Below are 26958 nucleotides of genomic sequence, written 5' to 3' on the forward strand. Positions count from 1 at the left end.
AAAACCAAGTACAGTGCTTTTGTAAACCTAAGTCCTTAGTGGTTGAGAGGGATGAACATGGATATTTAACATATAGAGTAAACCATGGTAAATGATTTAATAAGTGTTCCAAAGATTAAGAAAGTGTAAGAAAAGGAAATATGAATTTTCTTTAAAAAGATTTAAGAAAGCCCCAGGAGGTAGTGACATTTAAGCTCTATCATCCTGAAAGGTTTCTATGGAAAAGAGAGTACAATGACATTTTTGCTAGAGGGAGCAAACACAGAGCACCCTGAATGTGCAAGATACTAGGAGCATTCATACAAGATATGAGTACTTTGATGTACACTGTAGTGGGACACAATAATATACATTATCATACAGTTAACATAATAATAAAAGTTATAATCATACATTATAATACATTATTAATGTTAATCATACATTAACATTAATTATCTCAATATTAATTATATAGGAGGTCAGACAAGTGAACAGAGCCAAGGTTGCAAGGGTTTTGAATTCCATATCAAAGGGATTAGTTTCCTCAATTTCTATCAGAAAAGTAGAGTTATTGGCTATTAAGAAGCAAATTATTTTCCACAATATCAGGAAATAATGTGATAGCATTTGCATTCATCTTTATCACTTAGGAAATTACAAAGTTTTTAACAGCTGTGTGCCAGGGAGAGAACTTTCAAGATGGTGGAGGACTAAGACATGGAGATCACCTTCCTCCCCACAAATACATCAAAAATACATCTAGGGCTTCCCTGATGGCGCAGTGATTGAGAGTCCGCCTGCCGATGCAGGGGACATGGATTCGTGCCCCAGTCCGGGAGTATCCCACATGCCGTGGAGCGGCTGGGCCTGTGATTCATGGCCGCTGGGCCTGCGCATCCGGAGCCTGTGCTCCGCAACGGGAGAGACCACAACGGTGAGAGGCCCACATACCGCAAAAAAAAAAAAAAAAAAAAATCTACATGTGGAACAACTCCTACAGAATGCCTTACTGAACGCTGGCAGAAAACCTCAGACTTCCCCAAAGGCAAGAAACTCCCCAGTACCTGGCTGTGTGGCTGCCAGGGTCTTGGTGCTCCAGCCGGGAGTCAGGCCTGAGCCTCTGATGTGGGAGAGCTGAGTTCAGGGCATTGGTCCACCAGAGACATCCTGGCCCCTTGTATTATCAATCAACGAGAGATCATCCAGAGATCTCCGTCTCAACGGTAAGACCCAGCTCCACTCAACGACCAACAAACTTCAGTGCTGGACACCCCATGCCAAACAACTATCAAGACAGGAACACAACCCCACCCATTAGCAGAGAGGCGGCCTAAAATCATAGTAAGTTCACAGACACCCCAAAACACACCACCGGACACAGTCCTGCCCACCAGAAAACTAGATCCAGCCTCATCCACCAGAACACAGGCACCAGTCCCCTCCACCAGGAAGCCTACACAAGCCACTGAACCAACTTTACCCACTGGGGGCAGACACCAAAAACAACAGGAACTACGAACCTGCAGCCTGTGAAAAGGAGACCCCAAACACAATAAAGTAAGCAAAATGAGAAGACAGAGAATGCACAGCAGATGAAAGATAAAGGTAAAAACCCAAACAAATGAAGAGGAAATAGGCAATCTACCTGAAAAAGAATTCAGAGTAATGATACTAAAGATGATCCAAAATCTTGGAAATAGAATGCAGAAAATACAAGAAACGTTTAACAAGGACCTAGAAGAACTAAAGACCAAACAAACAATGATGAACAACACAATAAATGAAATTTAAAATTCTCTAGAAGGAATCAATAGCAGAATAACTGAGGCAAAGAATGGATAAGTGACCTGGAAAATAAGAGTGGAAATAACTACCGCAAAGCAGAATAAAGGAAAAAGAATGAAAAGAATTGAGGACAGTCTCTGAGACCACTGGGACAACATTAAATGCACCAACATTTGAATTATAGGGGTCCAGAGGAAGAAGAGAAAAAGAAAGGGACTGAGAAAATATTTGAAGAGATTATAGTTGAGAACGTCCCTATATGGGAGAGGAAATACTCAATCAAATCCAGGAGGCACAGAGAGTCCCATACAGGATAAATCTAAGGAGAAATATGCCAAGACACATATTAATCAAGCTATCAAAAATTAAAGAAAAAATATTAAAAGCAACAAGGGAAGAGCAACAAATAACATACAAGGGAATCCCCATAAGGTTAACAGCTGATCTTTCAGCAGAAGCTCTGCAAGCCGGAAGGGACTGGCAGGACATACTTAAAGTGATGAAAGGGAACAACCTACAACCAAGATTACTCTACCCAGCAAGGATCTCATTCAGGTTCGACGGAGAAATTAAAACCTTTACAAACAAGCAAGAGTTAAGAGAATTCAGCACCACCAAACCAGCTTTACAACAAATGCTAAAGGAACTTCTCTAGGCAGGAAACACAAATGAAGGAAAAGACCTACAATAACAAACTCAAAACAATGAAGAAAATGGGAATAGGAACATACATATCGATAATTACCTTAAATGTAAATGGATTAACTGCTCCAACCAAAAGACATAGACTGGCTGAATGGATACAAAAACAAGACCCGTATATATGCTGTCTACAAGAGACCCACGTCAGACCTAGAGACACATACAGACTGAAAGTGACGGAATGGAAAAAGATATTCCATGCAAATGCAAATCAAAAGAAAACTGGATTAGCAATTCTTATATCAGAAAAAATAGACTTTAAAATAAAGACTTACAAGAGACAAAGAAGCATAGTACATAATGATCAAGGGATCAATACAAGAAGAAGATACAACAATTGTAAATATTTATTCACCCAACATAGGAGCACCTCAATACATAGGCAAGTGCTAACAACCATAAAAGGGGAACTCGACAGTAACACAATAATAGTAAGGCACTTTAACACCCCATTTTCACCAATGGACAGATCATCCAAAACGAAAATAAATAAGGAAACCCAAGCTTTAAATGATATGTTAAACAAGATAGACTTAATTGATATTTATAGGACATTCAATTCAAACAACAGAATACACTTTCTTTTCAAGTGCTCATGGAATATTCTCCAGGATAGATCATATCTTGGGTCACAAATCAAGCCTTGGTAAATTTAAGAAAATTGAAATTGTATCAACTATCTTTTCCGACCACAATGCTAGAAGACTTGATATCAATTACAGGAAAAAAATGTAAAATGTACAAACACATGGAGGCTAAACAATAAACTATTAACTAACCAAGAGATCACTGAAGAAATCAAAGAGGAAATCAAAAAATACTTAGAAACAAATGACAATGAAAACACAATGACCAAAAACCTATGGGATGCAGCAAAACACTTCTAAGAGGGAACTTTATAGCAATACAATCCTACCTCAAGAAACAAGAAAAATCTCAACTAAACAGCCTAAACTTGCACCTAGATCAATTAGAGAAAGAAGAACAAAAAACCCCCCGAAGTTAGCAGAAGGAAATATATCATAAGGATCAGATCAGAAATAAATGGAAAAGAAATGAAGGAAACAATAGCAAAGATCAATAAAACTAAAAGCTGGTTCTTTGAGAATTAAACAAAATTGATAAACCATTAGCTAGACTCATCAAGAAAAAAATGGAAGACTCAGTAGAATTAAAAATGAAAAAGGAGAAGTAACAACTAATACTGCAGAAATACAAAGGATCATGAGAGATTACTACAAGCAACTATATGCCAATAAAATGGGCAATCTGGAAGAAATGGACAAATTCTTAGGAAAGCACAACCTTCTGATACTGAACCAGGAAGAAATAGAAAATATAAACAGAAAAATCACAAGCACTGAAATTGAAACTGTGATTTAAAATCTTCCAACAACGAAAGCCCAGGACCAGATGGCTTCACGGGCAAGTTCTATCAAACATTTAGAGAAGAGCTAACACCTGTCCTTCTCAAACTCTTCCAAACTATAGCGGAGAAACACTCCCAAACTCATTTTACAAGGCCACTATCACCCTGATACCAAAACCAGACAAAGATGTCACAAAAAAAGAAAACAACAGGCCAATAACACTGATGAACATAGATGCAAAAAACTTCAACAGAATACTAGCAAACAGAATCCATCAGCACATTAAGAGGATCATACACCATGATCAAGTGGGGTTTATCTCAGGAATGCAAGGATTCTTCAGTATCTGCAAATCAATCTATGTGATAAACCATATTAACAAATTGAAGGGGAAAAACCATATGATCATCTCAATAGATGAAGAAAAAACTTTCGACAAAATTCAACATTCATTTATGGTAAAAACCATCCAGAAAGTAGGCATAGAGGGAACTTACCTCAACATAATAAAGGCCATATATGACAAACCCACAGCCAGCATCATTCTCAATGGTGAAAAACTGAAACCATTTCCACTAAGATCAGGAACAAGACAAGGTTGCCCACTCTCACCACTCTCATTCAACATAGTTTTGGAAGTTTTAGCCACAGCAATCAGAGAAGAAAAAGAAATGAAAGGAATCCAAACTGGAAAAGAAGAAGTAAAACTGTCACTGCAGATGACATGATACTATACATAGAGAATCCTAAATATGCTACCAGAAAACTTCTAGAGCTAACCAATGAATTTGGTAAAGTAGCAGGATACAAAATTAATGTACAGAAATCTCTTGCATTCCTATACACTAATGATGAAAAATCTGGAAGAGAAATTAAGGGAACAGTCCCATTTGCCATTGCAACAAAAAATAAAATACCTAGGAATAAACCTACCTAAGGAGACAAAATACATCTATGCAGAAAACTATAAGACACTGATGAGAGAAGTCAAAGATGATACACACAGATGGAGAGATATACCGTGTTCTTGGTTTGGAAGAATCAACAATGTGAAAATGACTATACTTCCCAAAGCAATTTACAGATTCAGTGCAATCCCTATCAAACTACCAATGTCATTTTTCACGGAACTAGAACAAAAAACTTCACAGTTTGTATGGAAACACAAAAGACCCTGAATAGCCAAAGCAATCTTGAGAAAGAAAAATGGAGCTGGAGGAATCAGGCTCCCTGACTTCAAAATGTAATATAAAGCTACAGTAATCAAGACAGTATGGTACTGGCACAAAAACAGAAATATAGATCAATGGAACAGGATAGAAAGCCCAGAGATAAACCCATACACATATGGTCACCTTATCTTTAATAAAGGAGGCAGGAATATGCAATGAAAAGAAGACAGCCTCTTCAGTAAGTGGTGCTGGGAAAACTGGACAGCTGCATGTAAAAGAATGAAATTAGAACATTCCCTAACACCATACACAAAAATAAACTCCAAATGGATTAAAGACCTAAATGTAGGACCAGACACTATAAAACTCTTAGAGGAAAACATAGGCAGAACACTCTATGACATAAGTCACAGCAAGATCCTTTTCACCCACCTCCTAGAGAAAGGGAAATAAAAACAAAAATAAACAAATGGGTCCTAATGAAACTTAAAAGCTTTTGCACAGAAAAGGAAACCATAAATAAGACGAAAAGACAACCCTCAGAATGGGAGAAAATATTTGCAAACAAAACAGTGACAAAGGATTAATCTCCAAAATATACAAGCAGCTCATGCAGCTCAATATCCAAAAAATAAACAACCCAATCCAAAAATGGGCAGAAGACCTAAGTAGACATTTCTCCATAGAAGATATACAGATTGCCAACAAACACATTAAAGGATACTCGGCATCACTAATCATTAGAGAAATGCAAATCAAAACTACAATGAGATATCAACTCACACCGGTCAGAATGGCCATCATCAAAAAATCTACAAACAATAAATGCTGGAGAGGGTGTGGAGAAAAGGGATCCCCCTCTTGCACTGTTGGTGGGAATGTAGATTGATACAGCCACCATGGAGAACAGTAGTTCTATTTTTAGTTTCTTAAGGAACTTCTATACAACCCAGCAATCCCAGTACTGGGCATATACCCTGAGAAAACTTTAATTCAAAAGAGAGTCATGTACCAAAATGTTCATTGCAGCTCTATTTACAATAGCCAGGACATGGAAGCAACCTAAGTGTCCATCAACAGATGAATGGATAAAGAAGATGTGGCACATATATACATGGAATATTACTCAGCCATAAAAAGGAATCCAACTGAGTTATTTGTAGTGAGGTGGATGGACCTAGAGTCTGTCATACAGAGTGAAGTAGGTCAGAAAGAGAAAAACAAATACCGTATGCTAACACATATATATGGAATCTGAAAAAAAAAAAGGTTCTGAAAAACATAGGGGCAGGTCAGGAATAAAGATGCAGATGTAGAGAATGGACTTAAGGACATTGGGAGGGGGAAGGGTAAGCTGGGATGAAGTGAGAGAGTGGCACTGACATATATACACTACCAAATGTAAAATAGATAGCTAGTGGGAAGCAGCCGCATGGCACAGGGAGATCAGCTTGGTGCTATGTGACCACCTAGAGGAATGGGATGGTGGGGGGAGGGAGACGCAAGAGGGAGGGGATATGGGGATATATGTATACATATACCTGATACACTTTGTTGTACAGCAGAAACTAACACACCATTGTAAAGTAACTATACTCCAACAAAGATGTTTAAAAAAAAAAGCTGTGTGCCAAAAACTGTGAAGACCAAAATATATCTATTTCTTATTATTAATCACAATATCACAACTTCTTTATTTTTTAATGGCCATATAAATCTGATTTTTGACTTCTTATGTATGCAGTAAAGAACAATTAAAAAAGTTTAGGAAGACCTGATTGTTCTATTTTTAAGCAAATTTCTTGAGGAATTATACTACACATAATGAAGATTTCAACTTCATTGAGCTTAGATTATTATCTGATATACAAAATGTGTAGCAATTGTAAATAATTTCTTACCCAGTTATACTGAAAGTTTTATATTCATCTTTTTAGAACTCATAGTTAAATATGGCTTCCTACATTAATGTGACTGAGTTAAAATGTTAAGGTTCAAAATGTAGTGATTTATTCTAAATATTAGGTGCTAAGTGTACTTATATCTATAAAAACTAAAATATATAAAGTGTGTAATTACTGTATTAAACATTATTCATTTACTTTAAAATTATCTTTTATTTTATTTGTTTTGTAGTATTTTATTTTTTCCCATCCAGTTTTTTTGTTTCTTTGTTTCCCTTCAATTGGGACAAGATGTGCTTTGAATGGTATTAGAAATAATTCAGAAATAAGATGTAAGGAGACCACATTATTGAGGACATTATTCGTGTAAACTATTTTCTAAAATATCAAAGAGCCACCAAAATGGGTCACATTCTACAAATGATAGATTTGGGTTTTGGAACAAATGTTGCATACTTCCCTCCTTAAAAGTCATGCCACTCTGAGGAAGAACTAATTATCTTAAGGCTCTGAGTCAACTGTTGCCAAATGGTCTCCCAGTTAGTGACAGAAGAGAAATGAAGCACAGTGCAGTAAACCTTGGGCATTCACCTGGCCTCCTTTGCAGCCCAGATTGTTCCTATGGTGTCAGGTAACAATTAAAGAACCTGAAATTGAAGGTGACTCAGAAGAGGGCAAACTGAAAAGTATAACTTTCTCAACCAGGTCACACAGTAAAATAATAAACAGAACATAGTGAGAGGATAAGAGGCTAGGAACATTTTAAAAAACAGAGGTCCATAGGTAATTATCTTTAGAGATATCTAGAGAAGTAGATATCTAGATACTGGCATCGTATATACTATGGTCACTAACTGTGTAATCTTGAGCAGGCATATTCCGTATCTATAGGCTGGCCTCAGTTTCCTCACAAATATTAATAAAATAAGGAAAAAGGGCTAAATGATTTCTTAAGTTTTTTTTTCCCCCCAGTGGTAACATTCCATAAATCTTTATGTAAATTATATATCCATAAAATAGTTCAAGGTAAGCACCAAAAGAAATACACCTTATCTCTCTTGGCCCAACGCATAGACAAGGACCTGGCACATAGTAGGCACTCAGAACAATATTTGTTGGGTGAATGAATAAGTCAGAAAATAAAAGTGAGGGGTCAGTGGGTTAAATGGCCATCAGCAGATGGATAGCATATGTGAGCACAGACATTGCTGCACTAAGACTTTGTTTCTCCTCTCTCTTTAAGGTAAACTGCACCCTTGGTGATGGTGGGGCAGGGTGGGTAGGAAGGGAGACCCTAAGGTGTTTCAGAGTCTCTTACAGGTTTTCACATTCCTGATTGGAAAAGCTAAACACTGGTTTGAAGTCCTTAAGACTAAAAAATACCATTTCTGACCAGTTCTCTGTCATACAAATAACTCCAGACCTTCTCCTGGTCAGACTGCTGTCTCATGAGGAACAGAGGCTAACACTTCCCTGGCTACACTTTCAAGCTGAATAAATTGGAGAACAGTATCATTAGAGTTAATACACAGTATTTAATTTCAGACTTCATCTTCCCAACTGGTACATCCTGGCTAATACTTGCCAAATGTAGCCATAGAATTTATTTAATTAGCTTCTTTTTACTATAATAAATCACTGGACTAGTTCAAATAGAAATCTGATGATTGCAATTTATATATTTAAAGCATCACCTGACTTTTGAGAGTTGTTATTTTATCAGATTGAGAGTATAAAAATATATCCCAAATAGTTGTAACATTGTCTTCCTAATGTTTATAGATTTCTAAGCGAGATCCAATTTCCAGAAATTCATGATGAAAATGCAGTTAAATTAGAATAGATACTATAGGGAAATGGAAATTGTCATTTTATTTTCAGGTAGGTCTTTGGGTTTGAGAAGACATTAAATTACACTATGGAATGTTGATCTGTCAGGTGAAAATATAAGCGATGGTGGTTTTCTGACTTGCTGTCTGAGACTACACATTTATTTTTCTGGTCTGTTTAACTGTTCCTAGAAATTAATAATGACAGAAATAAGCACATTTAATAAACTAAGATTTCCAACAATGGATGTTGACACAATCTGATTTATTTGTTTAATACTGAGTCTTCAGTAGAGTTGTTCAGACAGTATAGAGTTGTACATTATGAATACTATGTTTAAAAGTGGAAACAAAATGGATATGCTGGAAACTATGCCAATTTACAAGGTAGTAATTATTAAAAATATAAATTAATACAGCAAAGTTTAAAAAATGCACTTATGCTGGCACTGGTTACTTGTTTAATATTTTGAAGAGCTCTTAGAACAGTTGAGGGAGATTTTTAAAGAAAAGCACTGAGACAGGCAGAGGCCACAATTATTGATAAAATTCTTGAGTTGAAACTGATTAGATAACAAAGCTCAAATATTAAAATTGAGAGATTTAAAACAATTTTCTAGAAGAACAGAAAATTTCAGTGTTTTAGAGCTAAAAGAGATATTTAGGACTGGTCCAATTTTCTAATTTTCCTGAAAAAGAAATGTGATCTCTGAGGTTTAAGTAATATCCCAAGGTCAGTGAGAAAAAGGAACAAGTGAATTTATTCAATTAATTTTTTTCTGAATGAATTGCAAATGTTAGTGTCTATATGTTAATACCATATTTACAAAAAAAGAGTAAATGAACATTTTATTTATTTTTAAACATTTTTATTTTATGTTGGAGCATAGTTGATTAACAGTGTTGTGTTAGTTTCAGGTGTACAGCAAAGTGATTCAGTTATACATATACATGTATCTTTTTCAAATTATTTTCCCATTTAGGTTATTGCAGAATATTGAGCAGTGTTTCCTGTGCTATAGAATAGATCCTTGTTGGTTATTTATTTTTAAATATAGTAGTGGCAAGAAGGTAACCCTATAAACGTATGAAGATTGTGGGTGGAGATGATTACAAGAAGGTAATAGCTGGTATAAAACGTTGAAAGCAGTAAAGATTCAGATTTTCAGAAAATGCTGAGAGCAAATTTCAAATTTGTGATCATAAATTTAAACACAACACTCTGTTTTTCTCCAGCAACACATAGTTAGTTATTAGGTGAGTTATACCTTATATAGATGATATCAGAGTTTAGCTTTGCTAGGGAAGTACAACAGAGGAAGAAAGGATCAAAAAGGTGAAAGGTTTGTGTATCAGCCTGATGATAACCCTGTTCCTTGGATGCTATGCTGAAAAAGATGGAAATTAGAGGGAAACTGAATGAGAAAGTGGTAGGCTCAAATGATTGAAGATCTTCATGAGTTCAAAGAATTTTTGGATGAAAATTTAGATTAATAGTGAAAAGCTCCCAAAAGCATTTGAGCATTTTTGTTGGTTGTTATAAATAGCAACTCTAAATGTCATCTGCAAGACATCATTAGCAATAAAGATTCAAAGAAAGCTTTGGGAAAGATAATGAGCTGTCTTTGAAAATGTATCAGTTATGTGCTTTAGATAATTCTTGTGGAAGGTTGGCACGTAAAGTGGAAAACCTGTACCCATAATATTTAATTAGGTATCTTTGGGCAGATTCTTTTAACTATATGAATTAATAGTATTCATTATAAGGATGGTGGTCCTTTTAATCCCTCAAATCCAATGTATTCAAGAGTCCTTTAAACTTCTTTTGCTAAAATGCCTGACATTACCCAGATCTCTTTGTGTGTAAGTGTGGGTGAACAAATGTGTTAGCACCAGACTTGGGGGGAGGGGAGATGGGATAGTTCTTTTAGAAGGTTCCTTGTAAGAAATGGCATAGCTAAAGAGAGTGAAAGGGAAAGAAGAATAAGAAAAACTATTCATTAATAAGATGGCAAGTTTAGAATATATAACATTTAAACATAACTCTACCTGAAATCTCAAACTCTCCTGAAAGAGAGAGTTTCCTCCTGAAAGATTGAGTTGAAGAAAGCTTTTTATGAGTTACATCAGTGGTAAAGAAATAGCCTTTGTATGACTACTAGAGAATAAAAGGATGATGGATGATTTGGTTTCAAATTATTTTAATAGCTAAAATAATTATTTTCCCTATATAATCAAAACATGCACACAAATGTTCCTGTACCTAGAAACCTTGGGAATTAAGAGTCTTAAGGTGTTTCTAGAACATTTCTTTGCTTAGCTAAAACAAACAAATAATAAAAGATACAACCTATTCCTCTTAAAATGTATGAAAGCCACAGTACTCAAATTAATAGACATATTTAAAAGGCAAGTAATTAATAAGGGGAACACTTAACTCATTTTGTTGCTTTTGAAAGACAAAAAATGCAAGTGGATATCCTATTACTTATTAACTCCTAATTGCTCGCTTGACTTTTTATTTCATTGGAGTATAGTTGATTTGCAATTTTGTGTTAGTTTCAGGTATACAGCAAATTGATTCAGTTATACAAATATATATATTCATTCTTTTCAGATTCTTTCAGATACTTTGCCCATATAGGTTATTATACAATATTGAGTATAGTTCCCTGTGCTATACAGTAGGTCCTTGTTGGTTATCTATTTTATGTATAGTAGTGTGTGTATGCTATCCCAAGCTCCTAATTTATCCTTCCTCCCCGCATTTCCCCTTTGGTAACTATAGGTTTGTTTTTGAAATCTGTGAGTCTATTTCTTTTTTGTAAATAAGTTCATTTGTATCATTTTTTAAAATTAGATTCCACATATGAGTGATATTATATAATATTTGTCTTTCTCTGACTTCAGTTAGTGTAATAATCTCTAGGTCCATCCATGTTGCTGCAAATGGCATTATTTCATTCTTTTTTATGGCTGAATAATATTCCATTGTATATATGTACCACATCTTCTTTATTCCTCTGTTGATGGACATTTATTGCTCGACTTTTTTTAAAAGTGCCTCAAAATATGCCCAGGCAAAAATTTGGTAACACAAGGATCAAAGGAAGTAGTTAAAAATATCTCCATTCAGATCTTATTCTGGTACAAATAAGTTGAACTCTGTTATTACTCTCTGCACCCAAAATCTGATAGTGGAGGAAAAAATTATTTAAATATATTCTTGCCATGTAAATGGAAGCAGGAACCTAATGCACTATTTGCACTTATTCAACAAACATTTAAATACTTACTAAGCACTTACCATGCTCCAGGCACTGTTTGAACAATTGGGATAATTTAGAAAACATAGCAAAGATCTGAACCTTGTCTTTTTAGCCCTTAAATGCTAATGTGGGAAGATAGGTAATATACTATAATAATAAATGTATACAGTATATTAAAAGATTGTAAGTGTCCCTGGAAGTGAAGTAGGCAGTAGACTATAATATTAAATAGGGGGATAAAGTATACCTCACTGAGAAGGTAGGATGTAAGCAAAAACTTGAGAAACTGTGAGATTTGGACATGCAGATATCTAGAGAGAGTTCCCGCTGGGATGAGCACCTGGTCCAAAAGTCTATGTTAGAAGAATGTTTGACGTGGACAGGGACTATCAAGAGCACCAGATTCTGTAAAAGAGTGATGGGAGGGCTTCCCTGATGGCGCAGTGCTTGAGAGTTCACCTGCCGATGCAGGGGACGCGGGTTCGTGCCTCGGTCCGGGAAGATCCCACATGCCGCGGAGCCTGCGCGTCCGGAGCCTGTGCTCCGCAACGGGAGGGGCCACAGCAGTGAAAGGCCCGCGTACCACAAAAAAAAAAAAAAAAAAAAAAAAGAGTGATGGGGGTGGATTTGGATTTAGAAAGAGGTAGAATCAGAAGTTATAGGCAGATAGATTGATAGATAAACATATTTTGTCTATTAGTCCTCTCTCTTGAACTACTTTAGTACATTCTCTCTTTTTATGTTCTGTAGTAAGAATATAAAAGACAGCTTACTAAACAGATTAATGATTCAATTAGCTTAGCCTAATCAAGGGATAAATTTTCAAATATTTCACGATGCCGCATCCCACACATTAGGTGCTAATCCTGTCCATATCTGTTTAAATTCACAGTTGGCCTGATGTTTACCACCACTAGGGGATTCTAAAGCAGTACACCTTTCACTGGCAATATTTGGGATTACTTATTTTCTGAAACTATGTCTTTCACTTTCTATTTAAGAATTAGAATAAAAGATGGAGGTTGTCAGAAATAATATTACCTAAAAGCATAGTAGAAATTCTATGTTGTTGATTAGTCTCATATCGGAAATGAAAAGACACCTTCATCACAAATGACCACCCAGCTATGAACATCAGAAATACTGGGAATATTCTAGTTGCAGGGCAAATTTCATTGTATATAAGCTCATAAAAAATGAGAACCCAAGTCCCTGGAGCAGAAGAAATTTAACTTATGCAGTATACCAAGATGAGAACTTCTAGAAAACTGGAGGTGTAGAGGTACTATACTTGTTTAATATTTAAGATAGCCTAGAGCAATGATAATCACAGACAAACTCTATGAAATGTTATTTGTGCCCACACAGTTACATTAATTTCCTTTTAATCTTTGTCTGTCCCAGGAAGTATTTCAGTTGAATTTTACATTTCTTTCCAAGAAATTAGGAACTCTGGAATCCAATCTCATTTACTTTAACTTTTTTCTCACAGTTATTTCCAAATCCTAAATGAATTCGAAACCAAGAATTTATCTTGCATTTACTTCTTCAATATGTAAAAACAACTTGGTTTAGGTGAACTTTAATATAATTCTGGGATTAGGTTTACTCAACTAATGGGTTACTCATTCATCTATTAAACACATTGATCTAATTCATATTAGATATTCATCTCATACACACAAGACATAAAGTAATAGTTACTTTTTGAGGGTACTATGTGTAGTGGTTGCAAAAGGAGCTCTGTAATCAGATACTCTGGGTTCAGTAATTAACTCCACCTCCTTCTAGCTGTGTCTGTTTGGGCAAGTTAATTAACCTCTCTGCCTCAATGACCCGATGCCCAAAATAGGAATTAGTAGTGATATCTGCAACATAATTGTGAGGAATTAAAAAATAAGTCATGTAAAGTGCTCAGCATAATGCCTGTCATCTAGTAAAAATTCAACAAATGTATACCATTTTTGTAATATGTATATGTGTACATTTAGAAGTATCCTGTGATATAGTTACAACATTATTTTACAAATATGGGATGATTTTCCATTTTTAAAATGTCAGAAGAATGGTGGAGTCCCTGAAAACAATGACATATCTTGGTTTTTAAAAAGGGAAATGAAGAGCAATTCAAAGTTTCCAGTGAATGGATTACAGATATTATGGTATAGAGTATCAAAGATGACTAGAATGACTAACTTCAAAAAGAAAAACAGAGTTTGATAAGTTTTTACATTTGGCTCTTGTTTTTGTCTTTGGATGGATTTTAGCTCAAATCCTGATGAACTGTAGAATTTTCAAACAGGCGAATACAAATCTCTCTGTGACATAATTTCAGTATAAGAAAAAAAGTTTTTCCAATATAATGGCTAAAAAAGAGATGAGACTCACAATGAATATTTAAACTATGTTCATTAACTTTAAAGGAAGACTGGAAATTATACATAAGAGTGAATTCTTGGAGTTTTTAAGTAGGTTCAGCAGCCTTGGGAAAGTTTCTGAGTATATGAGTCTATTCTGTAAACCTATAACTAGTCACACATCTCAATACTATCACTTACAAAATCAATCCTAGATACGGCTAAGGTTAGAAATCCACATATACAACTAAAGATTTTTTTATCAGCAATATAACTGAAACTTGACACTGAATTTAAAGTCTGTGCAGCAAGCTGATAGATGAAAAAGTAGATATCCAAATTAAGAAAACCAGGATTTAGGAACCGAACAAGGTTGACAATAGGTTTATCAGGCTGTTTTCAAACTCATTGGGATTTCTTACCTTCTTGAATAGTTTCATCAGTCTCACCACGAAGCCGTACAACATAGAAAAATGCATAGCAAGAACCTGTAAGAGAACCAGATTGCCTGTCTTAAAAATTAAAACATAGCACAGATATTAGATTTTAAAGCTCTACAGGGATCATCCAGTACAGCCCTCTATATCCTTCCATTCCCACATCATTTTCTTGATAGGTGGACCAAAACCCAGAGTTGAACATTGTTCTCATCTTCCAAGACTGTGCTTTTCTTCCCAAAATGATACCACTGTTTAAGAAGAAATGTAGTGGTAAGAAGCAGGAAGGCCAGAAGTGTTTAACAACATTCTTGCCATTCTTTTGGGGGCCATATACCATAGCTGCAATAACATGAATTATCATAAGAATTGAATTAATGCAGGGAAGACACTTGGAGCAGTGCTTGACACACAGAGATCACCCCTGAAATACTAGTTATTTTTATAACTGGTAATAATTAGTCCTTGATTTGGGACCCAATGACTAGAGTTCAAGCCCCAAGTCTGCCACTTGTAAGTTAAGTTCCCTGCTGCGAGCCCCCTCATCTGTCAAATGAAGAGATTGAACTACATGTTATTTAAACTTCCTTCTAGTTCTTTCTTGTATCTCCAAAGCTGAGGCTAAATGTAAAAGCCATACAGTTATTTGAGGTCTTTTAAAAATTAATTTTGTTTTTTTCCAGTTAAATCATAACTACCTTCTACAGTTAAGAAAATTATCACAATGAAATCTCCAGAATGCTAGAAATGAAATCTATTCATTCTATAGTGGTCCATATTGGGAAAATAAAGCAACCAAATCTAGGGGTACTGGATACAATATTTCTCACTTTTTGTTTATAGGGAAGCAGGGAAAATCTTTATGACATGATAGCAATTTGGGAAGAATTTGTAATCATTACAAAGGAGATCTCCCCCCTATGTATACTTTAGACAGAGATGACCTCATACCCTAGCATAGTTACTGGGGGTGTTCACACAGGTGTCTGAATCCTGTTCTGCAAGAGAGATTTTGGTAGAAAATTCAATTTTTTTCAGTTAATAGATTTTTCCCTTTAAGGCATACTAAACTATCTTAATTTAGCACATTGCAGTATATTTGCTTTGGGGTAATTTTTTCTTCCTACAATTTATAACATTTTGGTTAGGTTTCATGGGCTTAATTTTGATCAACACAAAGAGTTTATACTCTACAGTGACAATATATGTGTAACAAGGGAAATACATTTTCCTTAACTGTATTCCTTGGGTACTTTCAGATATGATTTTCTGAAAATATGATGAATAAATATTGCATTTGTGTTTAAGAGTAATGAAGTGGGTTTTTATACCAATTAAAATTTTATAAATCTTGTATTAATTTTAAGAGTCAACCAGCGTACAGATGTATCTATATGGACGTAAGTAATTTTACTGTTCCTTGTCTACTTCAAGTCTTTCTAAGAGTCAGATTGTCTCAGTGAATAGAATTAAAACATTCATTTCTTTCTGAATTATTTCAATATATGCTTTAGTGGAGGTTACACAAAATTGGAAAATTCTAAGTACTTTTTAATTTTAAAATGAGAAAATTGTGTAGTATATGTGTAAGGGGCTGAAAAGGGGCTTTGTTTCCTTGAGATTAATATTTCTTTTGAAAAATTTCTGTCGTAAATGTTATTGCTTGTTTAATTAGGATGGTAATACGATTTGATCTTTCCAAGTAAATTGACCAATTTACTATCAATAAGAGACAGCAAAACTCAAGATTGCTGTAGTTTTCCTAGCAGAAGCTGGAAGTTAAGTTGACATTTCACCCTTAACAGCTTTCCCCACTCAAGCCACCTGAACTTCCAACTTGAAGGTTTAATGTTACTCTAGGATTCGTACTAATTCCTGCCATTGGTTAGGGCTTTATACCTCAAGAATTCTTAGTGAATCTTATTATACAGTAAACGATTTGACTTCTCCATTGAAACACCTTCTTGCCTGAAGCCCTTTTAGCATATGGAAATCCTCTTAGCTCATTATCCTCTGCCCATATGGGTCCCAAATTCTTGCCGTCAGATTCTCTGACTAAGTTCTTCAACCTCAAGATTGGTGTTTCAATAATTTGGTTCCTAAATTATGACCAAGTTTATAAAGTATATCATATCTATGCTGGCATGCTGACTGTCTAGCTCCTATTCCATCCACATAGGTATGTTTCTTCTTAAAGTTCTCCTCTTAATCACTGTGTTGCCTTGAAGAATCATCATGACTCAGGCATGAGTTGCATGTTATGATAAATTTGTGTTCATAAGTATGTAAGACATTAAAGATTTTGACTGGTGTGAACTTAAGAAACTTGACCAAGGAATGAATAAATGAACTTGGTATCTAGGCTCTTAATATATTGGTTTAAATTTTGCTTTTGTACTCACTAGCTCTGGTACTCAGACCACATAATTTAAATTTTGTAAGCTTCAACTTTCTCCTTTGAAAAAAATAAGTTTAAAATATTTACCTTGAGTTCTGCTTCTGTTCATGAAAGAATACTAGTTATAAGACTTACCCTCCTACTGTAATATTCAATAGTTAGAAGACTAGGCAAAACATATAAAACAACTCACACATTAAAAAACAGACAGGGAAGCGCTATAATACCTGTGAAAATGAAAACAGAGAGAGTCTTGGCAATACCCAGATTTCTGCCTGGAGGCAGTTTTTGCACCATGGTACATGGAGGGACAGCCCAGTCAGAACTACAGGGTCTTTAAATTTTGTAGTTGAGGAGACAAAGATCTGAGTTTGGAGAGAACAAGGCAGCTTCGTTTGTAAGACTGATTACCAGAAAGGAGGGAAACATACAGAGAAGAACTCCAGAAATCTGCATAGGTGTTACTCTGAGAATTTTATTTCAATAACAGTCTTCACATATGTAGAGTGAAATTTGATAAGGCTAGGCAAAGAATAAGTGCTGGAAAAGAATAATTACAAGAGAACTTTAAGTAGAATTCCCAGAGCTTTCACAGGTCTGGGAGTCTTTCGAATTCCCATCAGCCAGAGTAGTGAACCCTCATTGAATACTTGGAATGTTCCGTAGAGAGCACAAAAGGGTCAAGCTTTAGTAACAGAGATAACTCTAAAGACTACTTCAGTCTCATCCTACAAATGTTTTTAAAGCAAGCCTCAGAGGGGTTAGTCTGACCCACAAGTAACTTAACCATCTGCCAGAAACAATCCTAACCCCTTCTAAGGGAATAAACAAAATCTAGCACTACACAGAGTAAAAATCACAGTATCTGGCAATGAATGAAAACATTACTGGACATAAGAAAACATAGGAAAATGTGACTCGTAACCAGGAAATAATTCAGTCAATAAAAACAGACCTGGAAATGACAGATGATAGAATTAACAGACAAGAAGTTCAAAACACCATTACAAGTATAAATATGTCAAGGAGTTAAAGCAAAGCATGACAGTTTGCATCCTTCAAATGAAAGGCACAATATCAGGATATTTGCTCAAATTTATATATAGGTGTGCTATATAAGTATAATAATGATAATAAAAATTAGAATACGAAGAGGCGATAACAATTACTGTTTGGGGATGTGCTGTGTCTGACCCTTTGCTAAGTGCTATACACATATTATCTAATTTAATCTTCATAGCAACCACATGATATAGTTACTATATTTATTATTAGTTTTCAACTAAAAAAATGATGAGGTTGAGAAATGTTATGTAATTTGTTAGAACACAAAAGAAGGTTACAAACTGAAGATTTAAGCCCACATTTGTCTAAATTCGGAAGCACATCATTACAGTTTCCCAAATCCTAAAAGTTATGAGCATGAATGCCACTGTAGAATTTTTTAGCCTACACTGCCAGGTTTAAGAAATGTTCTAAGATTTTGTTTTATATCTTATTTCATGTGAAATTTAGACTCTTCAAGATGTATCCTGTAAATGTAGATAATTTTCTAAACTCAGAAATCAGGCTGCCATTTATTTACAAGAATAACTGTTTGCCAGGTTGATTCTAGAGACTTTTCTAGAGTCAGTAGAGTAATAGTCTATTTTTTAAAGCAAAGTGGACTGAACGTATTGTTGCCAGGGGGAGACAGTGGCAGGGAGGGATAGACTGGGAGTTTGGGATCGACATGTACACCCTGCTATATTTAAAATAGACAACCAACAAGGACCTACTGTATAGCCCAGGGAACTCTGCTCAATATTCTGTAATAACCTAAATGGGAAAAGAATTTTAAAAAGAATGGATATATGCATATGAATAACTGAATCACTTTTGCTGTACACCCAAAACTAATGCAACATTGTTAATCAACTACACTCCAATATGAAATAAAAATTAAAAAAAAAGACAAAGTGGACTCAGTTAATATTTTTGTTCATATGTTTCCATCTAAACAATTCAAGAAATGTTTTATATAGGAGGTAAAAATTTAAAAACCACTTGAAAACCTTTTAAGCATTAACACTCTGGTTTCTCTTCAGATCTTAATAATCTTCTGCCTTTTTAAGCATAAATGCTGTCACCAAATGAAAAAAACTTTATCTTATGAATATTTTCCTTATATTACAGTCTAAATCTGCAGCTTAATGTGACAACAAAAACCAGTTACAATCTTTTCTTAAATTCCAAAATATAAAGCTAAAAATACAATAAAGTCTAGTATATATGTCTTACAGGTCAATTTCTTACCCGATGTATCGAGATAATGTAGAGTATATACTTAAGGTTATGTGCTATTTAGATTTTCATCAGAAATAGAAAAATACTTTAACTTAAGTCAAAATTATTCATAATAATGTGAAAAATTGTTAAGGTTTCTAAATCTCTGTCACGTAATTTAGAGGCAGATAAAAAAAATATGGTAAAGATAAATCCCAATATTTATTTGTATTCTTTCCATTTTTCTTCTGATAGTGTTTCTAGGAAAAATAGAAAATAAGATGTAGGTTCAAGACTAAATTATGAGAATATGTAAATTCTCATATATGTCTGTCCTTGATATGTTATACGCTCCCGTTTTCAAAGACTGCTATCGAAGTAAGCATTTGCTTAAAGAAGAGTCGAAACTCCTACTCTTTTTTTTTTTTTTTTTTTTCTCGGTACATGGGCCTCTCACTTTTGTGGCCTCTCCCGTTGCGGAGTACAGGCTCCGGAGGCGCAGGCTCAGCTGCCATGGCTCACGGGCCCAGCCGCCTCGCAGCATGTGGGATCCTCCCGGACTGGGGCACGAACCCACGTCCCCTGCATCGGCAGGTGGACTCTCAACCACTGTGCCACCAGGGAAGCCCGAAACTCCTGCTGTTGAAAGACTTCACAATTTGGTCAACTCTTGGGCCTTATTTCCCCACTGCTCCTTTTTGCACAACTCACAGCATATGCCAACTAAACCACTTGCCTTTCCTAGACCTCTTAGTGCAGTGCTTCTCAAACTCTAACGTGCATGTTCATCACCTGGAAATTTTGTTAAAATACATATTCTTGCTCAGCTGGTCTTGGGTGGAGTCAGCATTAGAAGTGAGTTCCCAGGTGATGGTATGCTACAAGTCCAGTCACCATACATTGAGTAGTCAGGTGTTCAGACTGCTGCATGTTGTTCATCTTCTGCATTTCCTCTTCAGCCTTTACCACTGTTTAGATGTGCTCCTCCTCTGTGGTCCTTTGTGTGTTTGCCCATTCAAAGGCTGAATGAGCCTCTTTCATCTTAGGCTCAGAGAAAATTTTGTATACCTGACATCATTCTCCTGAAGTTTTACCTTCACTTTTGTGTGTCTAGTCAATGATCTCCTAAACTTTGAGGACTATTTATTACTTATATCCCCAATATCTAGCATGGTGTCTGGCCCACGGTACATATACAATAAATATGTATTGTAAAGTAATTAAAGGACATGATAAGAGATAGAGGGAAAGAGAATAAAAGGTAACAAAAATGAAGGAAGGTAAAAAGGAAGAATTGGGTACTGTGAGATCACATTTTATTGCAATTTTCATATAGTTCCTTCCACATATAAAACTACTACAGTATGGAAAATAACAGGAATTGAAACTTTTATCATGTTTAGAGGGGGGCAAAATTTTTTTCCCATTATTTTGCTTTCTCAATAGCAGTATTTCCAGGGAAGATAGATAGATGGACAGACAGACTCCTGTGCCACAAGCATATTTTGCAATAGGCCTGCTAAGAAAAAGATGAACTCTTTTACCATTTAATTATGCATAGTGTTTACTGGGGACTTAAGGTGAATCGCTCTCCTTTTAGTGTAGAAAGCAGTTATGATAATAGAAGATGAAGAAAGTCCTTTTCACGAGAAAAAATCCTGAATATTTCCTATGTAATCACCAATGCTGCAATTATTTTTACTTATGGTCCTGGGATTTAGCAAGAAGTGCATTGGTACCACCTTTGGAGACTTACTCAGATATATTGTCATATGTGTGAGATATTCATGTACATTCAGATCTTCTCTGTTAAATGAATTCTTTTTCACTTCAAAATCTTTGCACTAGTACTAATTATTAGTTACTTCTTCTTTGCCATCCATAATCTATTTTGAGATATATATATATATTTCCTTTTTTTCTTTTTTTTTTTTTCTTTCAGGGTTTGAACCTGAAAAGACCAGAGTCAGTACAAGGAGGGAGAGAGGTAAGAAAGTCTAAGGGAGAGGGAGGGGGAAGAAGAGAAAATGGTTACAGTGTTGCGGTGCTTTTGTTGATGTTGACTGATGCTGAGGATGTTAATGACAACGGGGATGGGTTGAGAGGATTTATGATAACATACATCTTATTTACTCTGGCCAAACCACATTTTATACATATTTATGTAAATGTATTATTTGTGCTGCTCCTCTGAAACTGAAGAAAGTACCAGGTCTCTGGTTAGGCAAGTGTTGTTTCTGTTAAAATAGATTTTTATAGCAGTAGGGCCCTCTAGACAGGGCAGAAAAAACTTTTTTAAGCAAACGTTACATGCAATATTTAAAATGATTGATTGAGAAATTAGCATAATTCTAGCAACAGAAACATTTTATGTCATCTGGGATTCTTCACTCTCCTATCCAAGAAAATTGGCAAATGCTACCAGGCGTGTGTGCAATTTTAGATGGTATGAAGTTGCCCTGGTAAGACTACTGATTCTAAAACTTCCTTTAATTATTATCCCAGATGCTTTATAAGGAAGGGAAACTTTTAATAGTATCAAACATAATACCATATCGTTTATGTGATGCATATTATTTTCTAATTCTAATGTACAGGCTTAACTTCACCTTGATTAAAATTCTTTCCAGGCTAAATGTGTAAATGCTCTATTTTACTTTGTGACTCAGGTTGTTGGGTGTAGGGGGATGGTGGGATATTTAATTCAGTAAATCAATATTTTCTTGTTGCCCAAAAGGTAATTTTATTTTTGGTGAGATTTATATAATTTGGGGGCAAAAGTGAAGATACTTTGTCTTATAAAATGAGAAAATAAATGTAACCCTCCTCCCTATCTGTGGCTTCTCTTTCTGTAGAAACATTTTTCTTCTGTATTTAATACATGGTGTTTGCCCCTTCTTTCCTTGCTCTTTTAATTTTCAGTTGAGTGTTTTTAGTATTTGACATTTTAGTTCCTTGTAAACCTGTCATTTAGGGTCTTTCTGCTTATTTGCTATTTTCCATCCAGAAGAATCTATTCTTTTTGAAGGATGCATAACAGTAGGCTCACACTGGCAAAAGAGCTGGAGAACGTGAAATATAGATAGATTTATCTATATTTGAGATTTTTCATGATGTAGGAGAGCAAGGTAAAAAGGACGTGGTCATCAGTAAAGGCAGAGTGGGAAAAATTATGTACTGTGTAAGGAAGACCTCAGAGCCATTTACAGGTTTTGTGAGGGCAAATACTTTCTCTCAGATGGGACTAAAATGGATCTACTTAGAGACTTAACTCATCACCTTCTAAGTGAAAGTTCACACCCAAGCAGGACTGCCACATTTATTTCTGCTGATTCAGTGCCTTTGAGGACATTCAATTTGGGTTGTATTACTCAGCTTCTCACCACTGTATCCTAGTCCAAGAGCAACTGTGTCTAAAGAGGGGAGACTTAAGTCCATGTACCCATGTGATGATGTTGCTAAATGGTAGCAAAAGTCGTTTTTTAGATTAAGATTTTGTAGATTTTCATGTTATTTTTAAAAGCCTAATGACTGACCTTTATTGAAAAGAGTTGCTGTTAAATTTTATTGCTTAGTTTTTCATTTCCTCTTATTTTATTTTTATTACAAATGCACTTGTGGGTAAGGAACATGTCAATAATGTATATTAAATTAAAAAAAATTTTCTTGAACATATTTTATGGTTTGTGTGAAGGTCAAAATTTTAATGACCTACAATTTAACATATACATCTGTATAGAGGGGACAACCTTGATTTGGGCCTCCTCCCTGAGGTTAGTGGAATAATTGAGAAGGAGGTAAGATCATCCAGTTAATGATAGCCTGGTAGTGTCTTCCCTTGAGACCCCCAATCCAGGAATAGAAAGTAAAAGTCAACTATTAAAATTCAAAACAACCACTTCATTTCCTGTCTGGAAATGAAGCTGGGTTACATGGGCATATTTCTATCCAGCCTAACACTCACTTTAGTTTTCCCCATGATTGTAAAGTCTAATACATTCTGTGGTAAGAAACTTCAGAGAAGTATCAGATAATTAGGTGAACTATGTTGTGGACACTTCTCTCAAGTCTCAGTGGTAAGTGATCTGTAAATGAGAGTGTAATTCCTTCTTAAGAGCTTCCTGATCTGATCTCTCTTGCTTATGAATTGTGACAGGTATCTTTCTGATTCCTATTTGCTGTGTTCTGTTACATGCATGTGTTACAAAGATGTATAATATACTTCTGATTATGTTAAATTGAAGTGTGTGGATTTGGAAAACTCTTACTCAAAGCATCCTCTTAGAATTTTTCATTCTAATGATATTGTGATTGATGAAGACTGAATGACAATGATTACTCTTAAAATGAATTAATTTGTCTTAGTTCAAATGACAGATGTTCCCAGTAGGTGTTGATGGATGTGACACTAGGGCCTCTTACCAAATATTTATAAGAAGGCTTAAGAAGCATCAATTAAAATATCTATTTACCATTTGAGATCATGACAACAGTTAGAATATGCATGGAAAATCGAAGCAGGCATTAATATACTATTTAGCTAAGTGGTAAATATTATTAAAAGGCTCATTGCTAGACAGGAAGGCCAGATTTGAGCACTACATGCCATATAAAACATAAATTAAGAAGAAGTGATTAAGATATAAATTACCTTCCGGAAGGAAATAGAGATGAACAGCACCTAAATTGCTTGTATTGTTGTGAAATATTTGAAAATAGGTATTAATTGTATAAAAAACTTCAGCTACATTAATTTTTTGGTATATTTATTCTTTATTTTTATCGTATATTTATATATTTTTGGTATATTTACCATGCATGTAAATTGAGGGGGCTGATCATAATAGATAATAACAAGGTTGTTTAAAAAGAGAAATTAGTGGAATGCTGTGTGAAATGTGATTATATAACTGATATTCCTTTCTGATTGTAAGTAAACTTCCTGCCTCTAGTGGAATCTTATAACTCATAGAAAAACCTCAATGAAATTTCACTGGATATGACACATAGACAAATCATATTTCTTTTAAGGAATTTCTGTTCTCCTAAATACAGTGCTTTTACTGTTAAATGTGGATAAAATCAGGTTACTATCAGTTTTCTTAAAAGATTGTATAACTTTGTTATTTTAAATAGTATTATATTTTCCAAAGTACGGTTTTTGTTAACTTATTAAAGATTCATCTGTGTGTGCATGTGTGCCTGTGTATGTACGTATGCATGTGTTTGTACACACGGATTTTGAATGGCAAGTTGTCTTTATTTTCACCTTAGCTCAAAAATACTCGACCATCCATATTCTGGATATTTTATATCACAAGTCTAAATGCACATGATGTGGGACTTTATATCATGGATAAAGAAAACTATTATGGTTAGATATCTAAGTCAGGATCAAGCATTTAATTTCAGAAATTACACTTAATATGGCAAGCTAAGGTGAGAGACAGTGGTTATTGGAGCTTTTGGGTTATGGGTATTGCTGGAAGTTATCAGAGATTCCAGAACCACTGATGCAATGGAAATAAAGTGCAAGTGTGTAATGATCAGGAATCACTTTTACATAATTGGCAGAGATCAGATCTCCTCAAAGTGATGAACAAAGTAAGTAGAGATTATGTTACCATTCTTCAGCTGGAATTCTGAAGAAAGATTAATATCGGTACACTTGAACATTTTAAATAAACAGTTTTTGTATTCTTGCAAGACAGATATTGAAAATGCTCCTTAAACATCTGAGAGAAAATAAACATTTCTGATAATTTCTAGAAGCATTCTTTAGAAATGTGCCCCCAAAACGTTAGAGATGTATTCATCCCTTTACGAGAAAAATCCCCTGTTTTAGTGTGGAAATTTTTCAGTTAATTGTGTTTGTGCCAATGATATTTCTAAAAATTCTAATTTTACCTGGGGGATTGCAAGGATAAATAGATTCTGATAGACACATAGGAAGAAGTGGATGTTTCAGACCATTAAAATAACTGATTTTTGAATGTGTAATTCTCAAGAAAATCATGGGCATGCCTTACAATCTGCCTACTTTGTAGTCATCAGAATGCTTCACTAACTTTCTCTGTTGGACTACAGTATCCTCACTTTGCCAAAAAACATAAATGGGAAATTACAGATGATATGAATTTCTGATACTTAAAGAAACATAATTAATCAGAGATATTTGAAAAAGGTAGATTGAAAATAAAATGTTTAGCTCAATGCTATTTCCCCAAGCTGACTTTATATTTAAATGTATGAATCATTTAAAATAATAATTGGTGACTTGCTGTTTATGTAAAGTATCACTTGAGCATATAATATTCCTAAAGAAAGTGATTATTTTATTCAGATAAATAGTGGATTTTATGCCTTTGCTAGTACAGCTGGATAGACTTTGCATTGTTTATCCCTTGACAGATTACATGTTCCTACTTGAAGTTGAAAGTCATTTTAAAATTTGAGCACCAAAAGGGAGAAAACTCAAAGAATGTGATCAATGATATTCTGTATTTCAAAATAATTTGTCTCTACCTGGAATAGTAACACAGGCATTATTACAAGTGGAACAAAATTAAAAATCACCATTGTTTTCTCTTTCCAGAATAATTAGAATTATTAGGCAGATTATTTTGGATCTAAGTTATTGCTTAAGTTAAGAAAACTTGCTACTATTTCTCCCACATCCAGCAGACCACTGGAGAGAATTGTTTTCTAAAGAGAGAAAAGAAGAAAAATATGTGAGTTTTAAGAATAGAACTAAAATCGAAGAAGGTGTGTTGTTCTTGAAAATGAGTTAGCAAAAGTGTTGAAGTGCCATTGTTCTCTTAAAATCTAATGTTTTACATAATTTGAAATTATAGAAAATAACAATATTTCTTTTATAGCTTGGTGAAAGTCTTCACCGAGAAACAAATCATGATTACCAGTTATCTTTAGTAATTTTCCTGCAAATTTACTTCCATTTGCATGAAGTCTTTATTGTTTAGCATTCAGAATAGACTGACTGTTTCCACTTCCATTCAAATTTAGCTATCCCATTCTTGGTTGATGTAGAGTTTTGTGGAATAAGAGATTCTTTTATAACCTCCGTGATGACACAATTTGGGGGAGAAATATATATTGGCTAATATTATATTCTTCTTTGAGATATAAAAGCTGAGGCAAAAATAACTCTTCTTTTATAACTAGAATTATTCAGTGGTTCAGTGGCTATAATTTGCCACTAAGATGTATCTGATTTACAATTGGATTCTGAGATCAAGAGACCTTTTAAGGACTCAGTAAAAAATAAAATATCCTTATTTTTTTTCCTTTCTCGGAATTGACAGGCAGTAAAGGAACTGAAAAAATCTTTGTGCTTATGAGCCAATATTTAATGGAAAGAATTACAATTTACAAGGCCATAATAATTATTCCTGTTTCAAAAATGTTCTTAAAGGATAAAATGAGTTAATAATTGTAAAGCTCTTTGAACAGTGCCTGACACATAGGAAG

General features: G+C 34.7%; 1 protein-coding gene across 2 annotated transcripts in view; it reads left to right on the forward strand.

Annotated features, from left to right (window-relative positions):
* CCSER1 (coiled-coil serine rich protein 1) overlaps positions 1-26958 on the forward strand; it is a 1259722-nt gene that overhangs the window by 827061 nt on the left and 405703 nt on the right. For both annotated transcript variants that reach the window (XM_027116919.1, XM_027116920.1), the window contains one exon: positions 21413-21457. In XM_027116919.1, coding sequence (XP_026972720.1) covers positions 21413-21457 — 45 coding nt within the window. The remainder of the gene's footprint in view (positions 1-21412; positions 21458-26958) is intronic.

The sequence above is a fragment of the Aethalodelphis obliquidens genome, unplaced genomic scaffold, assembly GCF_003676395.1.
Source record: "Aethalodelphis obliquidens isolate GAN/ISIS:26980383/991018 unplaced genomic scaffold, ASM367639v1 scaffold17, whole genome shotgun sequence".
NCBI lineage: Eukaryota > Metazoa > Chordata > Mammalia > Artiodactyla > Delphinidae > Aethalodelphis > Aethalodelphis obliquidens.